At 52.0% G+C, this 14,003-nt stretch overlaps 1 protein-coding gene across 3 annotated transcripts in view; it reads right to left on the bottom strand.

Annotated features, from left to right (window-relative positions):
- The window catches only part of ABCC8 (ATP binding cassette subfamily C member 8), a 73,395-nt gene extending 61,254 nt beyond the window's left edge, over positions 1–12,141 (bottom strand). For all 3 annotated transcript variants that reach the window (XM_025894335.2, XM_073882835.1, XM_073882836.1), the window contains exons 1-4: positions 11,986–12,141; positions 10,569–10,710; positions 5,891–6,012; positions 693–859 (exon numbers count right to left, since the gene is read on the bottom strand). In XM_025894335.2, the coding sequence (XP_025750120.1) occupies positions 693–859; positions 5,891–6,012; positions 10,569–10,710; positions 11,986–12,133 (579 nt within the window). In that variant the 5' untranslated portion in view covers positions 12,134–12,141. The remainder of the gene's footprint in view (positions 1–692; positions 860–5,890; positions 6,013–10,568; positions 10,711–11,985) is intronic.
- Between the last annotated feature and the right edge of the window lie 1,862 nt (positions 12,142–14,003).

The raw sequence follows: 14,003 nt of genomic DNA, 5'->3' as shown, positions 1-14,003 counted from the left end.
AGAAAACTGCATATAATATGATCCTATTTTTATAAAATGAATATTGAGAGGAAAAACTTTTATATGTGTTGAGAAAAAAGAACCTTGAATAGATACAAGAATACGGTATTCTATTAATAAAACCAAGAGTGGAAGGGCACATATGAGGTTGCTAATCTGGGTTACCTGGGAGGGAAAGGTCCAGGGAGCATAGAGTAGGGAGAGGGGAGAGAGGGAAAGGGGGTAAGCAAAAATGGTAATGAAACAAGACAAAAGACATGTATGCAGCCACATTTACTCATTCAGGTATATGCGTAACTATATAAATACATTAAAATAACCCCCCTCCCCCCAAACAATACCACCACTACCACCACCAGAGCTCAGAGAAGCCAGTACTCGAAGCTCTTTTCCCTCTCTATGGGATTAAACACAGAATCTTTCAACCTTGGTTAACACTTCCTATCACTTCCACTCCCTCTGGGAGCTTGGGGTAGAGGGGCAGCTGGACCAGACAGAATGTTCCTCTCGAACCTCTCCCACCGGTCTCAACTCTCCTTTGGGCACTAAAAGAGGCTGACGCCTTCTAGGGGCTCGGCAAAGAAGCAGGGTGGGGGCCCACACCCAGGGGCAGAACACTGATGGGAAGCTCCACCCTGGCCCAGGTGTGTCCTGAGGTGGGTGCTGGGGTGGCCCAGGAGTGGCCTGCTTACCCTCACCCTGATGACATTGACCTCCACCAGGAGCAGCATCCCGTAGAGGATCACCAGCAGCCCCGTGAGGCAGAAGCGCAGCTGTGAGAAGCCGATGGAGTGGTCATAGAACTTGACGAACTTGATGGTCTTGGTGATGAAGGCCAAGGTCCAGTAGACTAGCAGGGCTGCAGGCGAGAGCATGTGTGTGCGATTCGCACACATATGCACTCACATGTGTGCAAGGGTATAGGAGAGAAGGGGAGACAAGAAGTGTGTCAGGGAGGAAGCATGTGTGTGAGTGAATAAGCCAATGTTATGGGTGTGAGAGCACCCTTCTGAGTAAAGGGCTGTGTGTGAATCTGTAAGTGTGTAATTTTGAGCTGGTGTACATACATTAAAACATCATGATGGGTATGTTCAAAACAGCAATAATCTTGTAAGTCAAGCTGTCTTGTAAGTCAGCCAAATTTCCCTTTACAGTAATTAATAAATTATTTTTTCGGTTTAAATAAGTTGTAGGCGCTGTGCCAAGTAAGCACTTTAAGTATTATCTCTTATTCCTTACAATCACCTTGTGAGGGGAGAACTGCCACCACCCCGGACTGAATGGACGAAGGAAGGCAGGCTCAGGTAGCTGAGCGGTCAGGTGGCAGAACTGGGCCAGCCTGACCCGGAGCCCATGTTTGGAGGCTCCATCCTATAATGGTTTGCTTGTGGGATTTCCAAGCTGGGAAGATCTTAAAGGTTCTTCAATCTGCTCTTTCGTTTTATAGATGAGGCAACTGGGACCCCAAAGAGGATGTGAGCTGCCCAAGCTCACTGCAAGCTTGAGTGTGCCCAGTCCAGAGCCCACGACAGCATGATGATGCTCCTTGTGGAGCCTGGGGGCCTGGGGGGTACCAACATGTAAGTCACAGTTCTGTGAGGCAGTGTGTATAGCCGTTAGAGCAGGACCCTGCAGCCAGACACACCTGGGCTCAGATCCTGTACTTTAAGGGGTAAGCCCATTTAACCCATTCGGGCCTCAGTCTCTTCACCCATAAAATGGGGAAAATAATAGTACTTCCTCAAAGGTTGTTGTGAGCAATGTATGGAAAGCATTGGGCACAGTAGGCCTGGCACACAGTGGGTGCTCTTTGGACATCAACTGTTAATACTATTATCATCTCCAGATTTTAGACCTGGGACCCTAAATGTCAGAAGCTAATCCCTAAATTCTCACCACCACCACCTGCTAATAAACCACCGCTAGCTGGCAACAAGAGAAAGCAGCAATAACTAGTCCCCCTTTAGGAGTTGCTTTAGTGTGGGCAGCTCCTCCCCACTGGCTCCCTAGAGCCATATGCAGACAAGATCAGTCTAAATCCCCTAGAGCTCCTCTCTAGTGGGACCACAGAGAAGGAGACATCTTCACCCCGCCCTCCAACCCTAGGTGGGCCTGGTCACATGAATGCCAGGGCACCTCTTGGAGATCAAAGCTGGGGTCTGCCCAGGGCAAGGAATTAGGCCAAGATGGTGAACTTGCCCAGGGAGGGACAAATGCCATCTATCTCAGGTCCCTGGGTAAAGGCACCAGGACAGAGGACAGAAGTGCCTATTTTCTGTGCGCTGCCTGCCTCTGGCCCAGGACTAGGATGATAATCTCCTCTGCTTGGTGTGGTCCCCAGGTCACAAGGGTCCCACAGCTGGAGGCCATCAAGCTGCCTCCACACCTACACTCCCCCAGACAGAACCCAAGCCTCAGAACCTCTTTGGTCCTTCATGAGGTCACCTATGGGGGCCCAGACTTGAAAATATGCCTCACACAGGTCCTAACAGATGTGGTTTGATTTGCTCTTTGTGACAACCCTGTGACGTGGGCAGGGACTTAACTATTCCTGTCCAGATAGAGAAACTGAGGCACGCAGAGGCTGAGTGTCATGTCCAAGGTCACACAGGGAGTGAGTGGTAGACCTAGGACTAAGCCCCAGGGCTATTTCCCCAGTGCCAGACATAGCAGCCCTCAGCCAAAGCTCAGTGCTTGACTGAGAGAAAAGGACGGTGGTATGACACAAGGACTGCTGCTGAGGTTCAGGCTCTGAATTCCCCTTACCCTTGTGTCTTCCTTCCCCTCCTCCACACCCCACCTATTACTAGGTTCTGTCTCCTTTACCTCCTAAACTCCTGGGCCAGCTGGGTCACCATCCTATCTCTGGGGGGCTGCCATCATACCTCCCCTTGAGAGCCTTCTCACGGTTTCCCCACTTTCCTCTTGCCCGCCTCCAGTCTAGCCTCCGGAGCAATAAGTCTGATCAAATATGAACTCACGCACTCATGTTCCTAACAGCATTATTCACAAGAGCCAAAAGGTGGAAGAAACCCAAGTGACCACTTGGGTGATGGATGAATGGATAAGCAAAAGGCGGTGTATCTGTACAATGGAATATTACTCAGCCTTAAAAAGAAAGGAAATTCTGACACATGCTACAGCACAGGTGAACCTTGAGGGTACTAGATTAAGTTAAATGAGCCAGTCACAAAAGGACAAAATAGTGTATGATTCCACTTATATAAGGTACCTAGAGTAGTCAGGTTCATAGAGACAGAAAGCAGAACGGTAGTTTTTAGGGCTTGAGGGGAGAGAGGAGAACAGGGAGTTATTGTCTGACGGACACAGAGCTTCAGTCTGGGAAGATGAAAAGTTTTGGAGATGGGTAGTTTGGATGGATGGTGGTGATCGTTGCACAAAAACGTGAATGTTTTTAATGGCACTGAACTGTGTATTTAAAAGTGGTTAAAATGGTAAATTTTATGTTATATATAAGTTACACCCCCCCCCACACACACACCCTAAGCCTCAGTGCCTATGGGATGAAGATCAATGCTTGCGCTGCCTGGTACGGTCCCCATCTGCCACTCCAGCCTCCAAAATTCAGCTCTCTTCTGCTCTCTGCATTCCAGCCCCTGGTTTTCTTAGAGATTTCCTAACATGCTTCTCCTGCCTCAGGGCCTTTGCGCATGCTGTTCCTTCTGCCCGCAACATTCTCCTCTCCCTTCTCCCCGTTAGTTCCTACCTATCCTTCGGTTCCCTGCTCAGATGTGACTTTTTCACAGAACATTTCCTTGATCTCATCTGGGGCCTCAGGACCAAAGTTATTTTGTGGGACAGTGTGAGCCACATCAGGGTTCACCTTTCTGCAGGACTCCGGACCTGACCAGAGAGGAATCTTCTCAGAGGGCCAGCTGTTTCCCCAATACCCACTGCCCTCAATCCCTGCAGCTCATAGGGTGCATCATCTCTGCTTTTACCTGTTCTAGACTTACTGGTTCTGTAGCGCAAAACCCTAACAAAGGGGAATGGAGGAAGTTAGTCCTTATTCTTTGGAGAAAGAACGGTCCATCTATTGGTAGCAATTTGTGCTTTAAAGAAAGAACATTACGTGCTTTCTGGAGAATGAGAAAACAAAACTTGCCAGATGCCCAGACAGGATGTTTCTGGGGGCACTGGTCAGCCAGGCCCTGGGGTTAATAAGGGGTTCTCTATACAGGAGGAGGTGCTTCAGAAGCTTCAGGAGAGGGAGGCTCTCTGCTGTCTGTACCTATCATTTCTCTCCACTTGCTCCCTGGTTCCCCAGCCACACTCTCATAGCATCACCCAGGTAGGGGATGCCCTGGATGATGCTGACGGAGCCCAGCTCCCACCTTACCCGGGAAGGCAGACCTGCGACTAGCTTGGGAAATACCTTCTGCCCGCTCATGACACTGTGCTGTCTCTGGCTTAGCACAGAGTGTTCCAGACTCCAGACGTCAATTAGATGTTGTGACTCCTAAAAATCATAGCCTGACTTAATGATACACAGTCTGACCGCAGCCTACCAGCCAGATGGACAGCCCTGACCTTAGACATGCAGATGGAGCCAAACATAGAGGCAGACCTCCAGATTTATACCTTTGGCCCAACTAAGACCCTTAGTTAGACACACAGTCTCAGAAGAGGTTAAGAGCCTGCCTGGGTGCCAGACTCCTGGGATCTAAACCTGGTTTTGCCCTCGACTAGTTGGCAGAGGAGTGTAAATCACTTAACCTCTGGGTCTCAATTTCCCGTTGTGTGAAGGGACATAATAGTGGTATTGACCTCATAGTGTTGTTGTAAGGATTAAACGAGTTAATATATATAAAATGTTTAGGAGCATGCCTGATGCATAGCAAGTGTTAAATGAAAGTTTGAGCTGTTATTTGTAGCCTCTCTGAGTTCAGTGTCCACATCTGTGGAATGGGGATAGCAATGATTCCAATATGGAGACTGTGGAGATCAAGTGAGATAATGCATGTGAGGAGCTTGGCACCGAGCCTGGCACACAGTACATGCTCAACAAGCACAAACATTCATCGCTGTTGTTTCTGCCTGGGACCCCAGCCACACAGTGTCAGAAGATCTAACTAGGCACTCCTTCTTGAATCTTTCTAAATGTTCACAGACTGCAGGCCCTAGTCTTGGGGTCTTTCTCTTCTCTCTCCAGGTGACCTCAGCCAGGCTCAAGCTTTAGATGCCACCTATAAGCCCCTGACCTCTGAACGTTTATCTCCAGTCCTGACCTCCCCCGAACGCCTGACTTATTTCTCTAACTGTGCACTTGACACTTGAGTTGGTTGTCTGAAACTCAACATGTCCCAACCTGCCCCCACACCCACCAACTCCCCAAACCCCATCCCATGCTCCTTTGCCATGTCCGTTATTAATACCATCATCTGCCTAGGTGCTCAGACCCAAAGCCTGGGAGTCTCCCCTGTTCCCCTCCTGGCCCCTGACTTTATCTCCTACCATCCCTCCCCTTTCTTGGCTTTGCCCACACTGGCCTATTTGCCAATTTTTTTCCTACCGGAAGGCCTCTGCACTTGCTGTTCCAAAGCATGGAAAATTCTTCCCTGAAATACACACATGCTCTCTCTTACCAGAGATGTTTCCTGACCACCCTCTAGAGACAGCTACATTGCCATCACTCTCAAACCCTTGCCCGGCTTTATTTTCTTCGTAGCATCTTTCCTACCTATTTGTTTATTCACTGTCTTTGCTTGCCAGTCTCCTCCCACCAGGAGGCAGGGATTTTTTTTCCATTCCACTTCTGAACCTCTAGCTACCTAGAAAAGTGCCTGGCACCTAGGAAGTGCTCAGCAAACATTACCTGGAGGAACGAATGAAGGTGACTACCCCTCTCCCACCCCCTCCGCTCCCCTACCTATCAGCAGCTTGGGGAAGTTGGAGGTCTCGATGTTGTGGTAGTAGACCACGGAGGTGACAGCGGCCATGAATGCCATCCCAGCTGGCATGTACAGGTGGAGATGGCGGGATTCCGTCACCCTGAGATGGGGGAGAGGGGGAAAGAGAGAGAGAAAGAGAGATTGGAGGTAGATGTGCCAAGTGCCCCAGTAGACCAGCCCAGGCCCTGCGCTTAGGGCTCAGCACACAGTAGGGCCTCTGGATCATATGCACAGCTCTACTCTGTATATTGGCAGCTCTGCCCAGCCCAAACATACCCCACACATGCCCACCGGTTAGCGCTCCAGGAGTCCACACGAGAATGCTATGAGGGCTCAGTGTGCAGACTCTGGAACTCATGGCCTTCTCTCCCTGGGTTCATGCTTACAGAAGCCAGCATGGGGAAGCCGGCCTTGGCAGTCACAGCTGCAGAGCCTCACCTGGAACCCCCTCTCTGGTAGTGAACACAGCTGGGTTCCTGTCCCTGGGGCCCCTTGGGTAGTACAGGGGCCTGTCCACCACAACTCTCTCAGTGACAGCCCCATTTCCCACGAACAGCGTAGGTCAGCACTGGCCCCCGGCCCCGGGTGCTGTAATGACAACACCGGTAGTCAATATTTACAGAGCATTTACCCTGTGCCAGGCACTCCTCTGAGCACGTGATGTATATAAGCTCACTTAATCTTCATGAAATCCCATGAGGTCGGTACTCTTAGTCTCCTCATTTACAGTTTCCTACAGAAAGCAACACTCACATTGCTGAGCCTGGGACCAAAGGTGCGGGTGATAATGGCCTCAAGCCACTTTTTCAGCACCGCCCAGCCTGCTCTTCCTGCTGAAGCCATTTTGGGACACCCTCCAGTGATGCCCTTGCTTGCACTGTTCCTTCTATCCAGCACACCAAGCGTCCCTGCCCTTGAGCATCCCTCAAGAAGCTGACAGTAGGGAGGGGGCAACCATGCTCAGAACTAACTGTCTAACTATGCAGTCTAGGGAAGTGATATTGCAGATGGACTGAACGCTGAGAGCACAAGGAGCAGGTAGGCAACTAAGGAAAACTTCACAGAGGAGGTGGCACCAGGCTGGACCTTGAAGGATGAACAAGAGTTCAACAGAGGAGGGAAGACATGAGAAGAGCCATGCGGGGGCCCTAAGTAGTCCGGTAGGACTAGCGTATAGGTGTAGAGGCACTGCGGGCTGTTTATCGAATAACATGTTCCCCTTCTGCTTAGCTAAAAGAACCACAAGTATGTTCTAGCAGCAATGTGCCCAGCCTAGGGAATGATGGTGATTGGTTCAAGCAGCCATGCAATTCCATACCCCTTTGCCAGTGATTGGTCTAAGGGTGGCCATATAATTCAATTCCGGCCAATGAGATGCAAAGGAAAGCCTGCAGAGGATGATATCCTGCATAAAGAAGAGGCATGTGGGAGCATGTCTCCTCTGCCCTTGCCTTCCTCCCTAAGTGATACCTGGAGCTAGGCAGCCATATTATAACCATGGGGAAAGACATGGCCAACACACGGAAAGATGGGAAGAGGCTGGGTCCCTGATGACATCACTAAGTCACCAAACCAACTAGAGAGGCGACCTCTAAATTTCTTGTTAAATGAGACCATAAATGTTGATATTCTTTAAGCCTTAATTGGTGGATATTCTCAGCAAAAGACTTATACAGGAGGTACAAGGCAATCAGTCACTAGTGGGGTCACTGGGAGCAACCAACACCCTTTGTAGGGGGCTTCAAAACTCCTGCCTTTGTACTCCTTGAAGTAAGTTTTTGAAAAACACTATACTCCCTCACACATTTTTAAGTGACATCTTAAATGTTATAAGTTTGAATAAATTCATTTTTTGCAATAGGAGGTAGAAATGATAAACATTTGATATAATTAAATAAGATGAAGTATAACCAGAGTTGAAATAAATATTTCATGACATGACTTAACAAAATAGACTTTGGCTGCTTTACTGAATAAGATACACTAACTTAGGTTAGAAATTCGGTAAAAGCTTTAGGTATGGGCTTTTTCCAGTGTACGGTGATCTAGGAAAACATTCTAGTTATATTGCTAAAAAAAGTGTTTCCTCTCTTAACTTGTACTGCTTTGGTTGTTCTAAATTCAAAGCATCACACAAAAATCATACCCAAAGGAAAAGAGAGGAAACCCTACAAATTTTAAGATGCCTTAATTAAGCAGTAAATGAGGCTTACCCTAAACTAGACTAGAGTTTGAAGACCACTGCTTTAACTAGTCCCCCTGCCTCCTGCCCCTACACTTGCAGGTAGGTCTGCAAACCCAGGCCAGGGTGGCCTGGGGGAGCCAAATGGCAGGATCTGTGGTTTCTCTTCCTGTCTGCTCCCTTCCTATGTCTTTTCTTCATGCTTGCCTGCCCAGGGGAGTGTCCCCACAGATGGAGACCCACAAAGACCAGGTGACAAGTGTCCAGTTCCAGAGCCAACCTGCCTGCTGGGGAGGGAATGGTAGTTTGCACTGAGCTGGGGGAGAAACGGGATACAGATGCAGCGCCCACAGGAGGGGCTGCTGACAGCAGGCAGGAGGGAGTCCCTGACCTGATTCACTCCCGTCTCCCACGTTCTGAGAATGTATTCTCTGCCCCAGGGCTCTGCCATTCTGTACCCCGTTCGTGCTCTAATTTCATCCTCCACGGCTCTGTGAAGCGGGCAAGGCAGGGATGGTGCTGATCATTTCACAGGTAGAGAAAGTAAGGCCCAGAAAGGTTGGGGTGCCTGGGTGGCTCAGATGGTTAAGCGTCTGCCTTCGGCTCAGGTCATGATCCCAGGGTCCTGGAATCGAGCCCCCTCATCAGGTTCCCTGCTCCACGGGGAGCCTGCTTCTTCCTCTCCCTCTGCCTGCCTGCTTTCCTGCCTGTCTGCCTACTTGTGATCTCTCTGTCAAATGAATGGATAGAACCTTAAAAAAAAAAAAAAAGAAAGAAAGGCTGAGTGGCTGGTCCAAAGTCCTAGAGCTGGTAGGTGGCAGAAGCCCAGCAGATGCCCCAGGTCTACCTTCTCCACAGGTGGGGTGTTTCCCTCTCTGCCACCCCGCTAATTATAACCCAGTGAGAATTTTTGGCCTGAGGACTCATAGGCATCCTTGCCCTTTTGAGCATTTGTGCTGCTTTGGAAGGGGTGTCTAGATGGGGGCGTGGGGGTGGACTTCTCTCCTGCTAGTTATGTGGCAGCAGGCATTCTTCTTGCTGGTCTGGGGGACTTGGATAAGCAGGACGAGCCCCAAGGCAAGCAGTTGTCACAGAGATTACTGCTGGAGCCAGCATGCAGGGACACTGGGGTGGGAGGGAGAGGTACTGTGTGTGGGCTGGGGGACCCCATCGCCCTGCTGTCTAGCCGGCCAGAGTGGAATCAGGCATAGTCTGATTCCAGCTCAGAGTGGCTGGACCTCTGATATTTTAGCCAAATGCCCTCCACCGTGCACCACCCCCTCGCCCAGGCAGTCACTGAGCCTTCCTCCGTGAGATGGCGGCTTCATCTCCTCCTCCTCCGCACCCCTGCTGCTGACACACCATTTCCGGCTGCAGTTATCTCTCACCTAGACTACTGCAGTCACCTCCTAAGTGCTGTTTCTACCTCCAGCCTCTCTCTGCCTCCAGCCTGCCCTGGAAACGCCTCGTGCTGCGCTGACCATGTGTCTCTTCTGTTCCAAACTGCTGACAAAATCCAACCCAGACACAGCCTGGCATTCGAAGCCTTTCTAGAGATGCCCCCAACCCCATCTCCAAGTCCCAGCCACCATCACTCCTCTGCATGTGTTTCACGCTCCAGCGCCCGTGCACTGCTCCCACCCCAACCTTTCCTCCCCCTGCCTTTATTCCTCCTCCCTCCTGCCTCCCTGGCCCTCTTTCTCTGGAGTCCTCTGCTGTCAGAACCCTCGTCACCCCTCCAGACTCAGCTCAGAAGCCCCCTCAACCCGGAAGCTTGGCCAGCCCTGCCCTCCTGTCCCCCTCCCAGAGTTCTTGCTTGTAGCATTATTTCACTTATGCTCTTATGGAGCCAATAAATGTCTTTGGAGCTTCGTTGTGTGCCTTGTGCTGTGACGACAAAGATGAATTAAACCCAACTCTGAGGCCTCCCTCACTCAGCGGGAGACAGTTTTGCGAACAGACATAAACTTTAAATACAGTATGATCTGTGCAGTGGCAGGGGTGTGAGGAAATGTGCTGTGAGGCCCGGAGGAAAGGTGGGTGAGGGGAGGCCTTGGGAATGAGGCTAGAGACAGTGGGGGGTGCTGACTGGGAGGACCCCACATGCCAGGCTGAGCACCTGGGACCCTGAAAACAACTGGGAACCAAGGAAAGGTCTTCAGCAAGAGTGATTTTTATTCTTTCCAAGAAGGCACCTCCAAGAGTTGGGGCATTCTAAGAAGCTCTAGGATTGTTTCACTGGGTCTTGGTGTGAGATCCATATTCCTTCTACCCTGCTACGCGGAGGCCAGGGCCTGGGTCTCACCTGTGTCCAGCACTTGGCACAGAAAACCTGACACACAGAAGATGTTGGGTCAACAACTGCTGGATTTATGAGCAAATGTTACTGCCTCATTGGAATGCAGGTGAACTGGGGTCTCCCCTGGCCTTCCAGGAAGCACCCTGGGATAGATCCACTCTCCTGAGACACTCACCCATCAGACAGGATGCCCTCGGCGATTTCACACACCAGGACGAAGAGCAGCATGAAGGTCAGGATCCAGCGCAGGTTGTGCCCGGGGAAGTGGAGCCACGTGCTATGGTGGATGTGTACCTTGGAGCTTTGACTGCCCCATCCTGCAAGGAGAGGCAGGAAGAGGTGGGAAGCCTGGCTCACCAGGAAGGGGTGCATGAGCCCCAGGAGGGTGCGTAGGTATGGGGTCCGCAGTGGGGAGTGTATCCATTTGTACACCTGTGCATGAGAATGCCCAGGTCTGGTATGTGTGACCTAAATGTCCCAGCATGAAGCCTGGATCCATGCAGGCCCACCTATGCAAGTACTCATTTTCTTATGCTGACCTCTTGTCTGACAAATTATCATGTAAATAAACCATTTGTTTGAGACCAGAAGTGTAAATGCTGGTACAATTTTTGATACACATATAAGCATAAGTTACATACGCTTCCTCACAATTTCTAATTGCTTGTCTTTGTCAATAACTACTAGCATCAATGCCTGCGCAGCATCCTTCCCTTTTTTAATTTTGTGACAATCTCTCCTTTCTTCCCAAAAGCTGTATATGAATTTTAAAATTTGCTTTTTTTTCTTAATTAGAGTGAATTAACAAGTTTTGCAGAGGTAGGGGACGCGGTATGAGTTGACAGAGCTCTAGCCAGCTTGGAAAATTCAAGGTCTGAAAGAGAGATGAGGGGGACCCCAGTGAAGAGGCATGTAGGATGGTCCTGACAGTGGTGCCCAACTTTGCAGAGGGCTTTCAGGCAGGGACGCTGACCCAGGTGGGGTAGCAGAGGAAGGGGACCCAAGTCCCTAGCTCCCGCCCCTCCTCGCCCAGGGCGCGTGGGACCACCCCCCCCCCCCCACCCCCGGGGACGTCAGAAGCTACTGACCACTGTCTGGCTGGGCCCCGGGAAGCGCAGGGGTTCACAGGGCCTCCATCCCGGCTTCTGAGGCCAGGCTGCGCTCCTCTCTGGGCCCAGGTTCAGCTGACAGGGAGGGTGCCTTGGGGGAAGGGTGTCCTGGCTCCCTACACAGCACTACTGGAGGTACAGCCCGAGACCCTCCCGACCTTTCCAGCGCCTACAGAAACCTCTGCTTTTCCGGTTCTCCATTTCAGCTCTGGCTCTGCGGTAGAAAACTTGGGGTTCCCTGGGTCCGGAGCGTCTGCTGTGTTTGGTGCGGGTTCGGGGGCACCTCGGGGGGGTGAGGGGATGAGCGGGTGTGCGAGTGCGGGGACCGCGGGGTAGAACACAGAGCAGGGGACCCCCGGAGGGAGGCGAGCGGCGGTCGCGGACCCGGAGGGGGACCGAGAGCAGTGCGGCGCGCTGCGCCGCCTCCTCCTCCTCCCTCCCCGCCCGTGCCCTCCCCTCCTCCGCCGCTCCCGGCGCGCTCACCGATGAAGAGGATGGGGAAAGTGATGAAGAGCAGGAAGACGTGCGGCACCACGTTGAGCGCGTCCACGAAGCAACCGTTGTTGAGGACGCCCTGGTCCACCCGGTAGGCGGCCGAGTGGTTCTCGCTACCGCAGAAGGCCAAGGGCATGGCGGCGCGGGCGCGGGCGCGGGCTCCGGCTGCGGCTGCGGCTGCGGCTGCAGCTGGCTCCACGCGCCTCCCGCGCCTCTGTCCCTCGCAGCTCGGCGCCCGGCCGGGCAGTCAGGCCCCCGCCCCACGCCCGCGGCCCCGCCCCACCCCGCCAGCGCTCCCGCCGCCCCCCCCCCACCCCGCCCTCGCTCCATTACCTGCCCGGCCCGGGGCGGGGGCGGACGGCGGGGGGGCGGCCAGGAGCTGGAGGGGCCGGGCCGCGTGGGGCCCTCGCTTTCCAGCTGTGGCGGCCCGCGAGCCCAGATGTACTTGGGGGCGCTTTGAGTGCCCCGCTGCGCGCGTGTGCTGGAGGAGAGAGGGAAGGCAGGCTGGGCGGGTGGGCACGCTCGAGTCTGGGTGGGAGGGGGTGGGCAGAAGAGAGGAGGGTCCGACTGAGGCCCCATTGGGCGCGTTCGGATCTGGAGTGCGAGCTCACTGCCTCAGGGCCGAGATGTGGGCTCACCTGGACTTGGCGAGGGTGGATGTATTTGGATCAGAGGGTCCTAGTGGGGGCAGAGTGGAGCAAGCCCTCACCCCACACGGATAAGAAAAGCAGTGAAGATCATTACCTTGGGGAACGCTTGGCATATTTTTCAAAAGTGGTCCCACGCGCGGGGCGCTCATGGGTGCTTTACGGTGTATCCAGCGCTGTCACAAAGGGGAACTCTCAACACTCCTGCTAAGTACAGGTTATAATTTCTCCCGTATTTCTGATGAGGCAATGAGGCTCAGGGAGTTACCTGACTGACCCAAGTTCTCACCGCCAACAAGTGTGGAAGCATAACTGAACCCAGCGCCTCAGATCCCCTCTTTCACCCCCCACCCATCTCCCTCAGGCATGCATCTAATACATAGAACATTCCAGCGACTGTCAGGTGAATGGGTAGAATGGGGCCCTGCCCAAGGCTGAAAAAGAGGCACTTACGGAATTAAACCCAGGGAAAGCAATGGGAGGCAGCCAGGAGGGGTGGAAAAAGAGAATGTCACCCTCGGCCGTATTCTTAACCTGATACCAGTAGGCATGAGGAGTGAAAGGACCTGGTGGAATTAGAAAGACAGTGTAATGAATTCCTACACCTTTGGAGAGATTCTCACAGGTCCCTGGCCAAAAAAAAAAAAAAAAAAAAAAGTGTACATCCTATGAACAAAGAAGGGGGAAATGGGATTTTAGGTTGGATTTTAGAAGAATTCCCTGAGTTAGGGATATGGAGAATAAATACACACGTTCTCAGGGGTAGGGGGACACCAAGGGAAGCTCTTTTCAGCCCTTTTCCCCAGGATTTGAGGCTCCTAGCCTTTAGAGGATGCTGTCAGGCAAGGTCTCAGCTCTGCCTCAGGCTCTGGGAGAGGGGAGAGCAGAACTGGGCACCCTGGCAAAGGGCAGGTGGGATTGGGTGAACAGCCTGGGGAGAGCAGAGCTCAGGGTCCTAAGGTCTCTGATAGTCTCTGACTCTGGAATGTCCCTGAAGCCACAAGATGTTTCCTGCAGTATCCGCCCAAATAGTGAAAACTTGGTGGCAGCAAATTGTCCAGCACCAGCAGCAGGAGTTAATCAATCTGGGTGATTGATACAGCCTCTGAAAAGGTGATTGCTGAATCCATGTAGACAAGTGGGGAAAAGTTAAGAGATAATGTCAGGTGAAAAACCTGACAGGAAAGAAAATTGTGTTTCCTGTGATTATAGCCACATTAAATATGTATGTTTGAATGCAAGTCTGCCAGGGAAGCTCAGAAATGGAAATGGCTATTACGTCAGAGCCGAGTGCGGTATATATTGGCTACCATTGCCCTTTATTACTACCGTTATTACCATTCTCTTTCTGTAAGAACA

The sequence above is a fragment of the Callorhinus ursinus genome, unplaced genomic scaffold (assembly GCF_003265705.2).
Source record: "Callorhinus ursinus isolate GAN/ISIS: 27379988/994484 unplaced genomic scaffold, GSC_fseal_2.0 scaffold49, whole genome shotgun sequence".
Lineage (NCBI taxonomy): Eukaryota > Metazoa > Chordata > Mammalia > Carnivora > Otariidae > Callorhinus > Callorhinus ursinus.
Note: the sequence above shows the minus strand (reverse complement) of the source record. Positions and strands in the feature narration are given on the sequence as shown.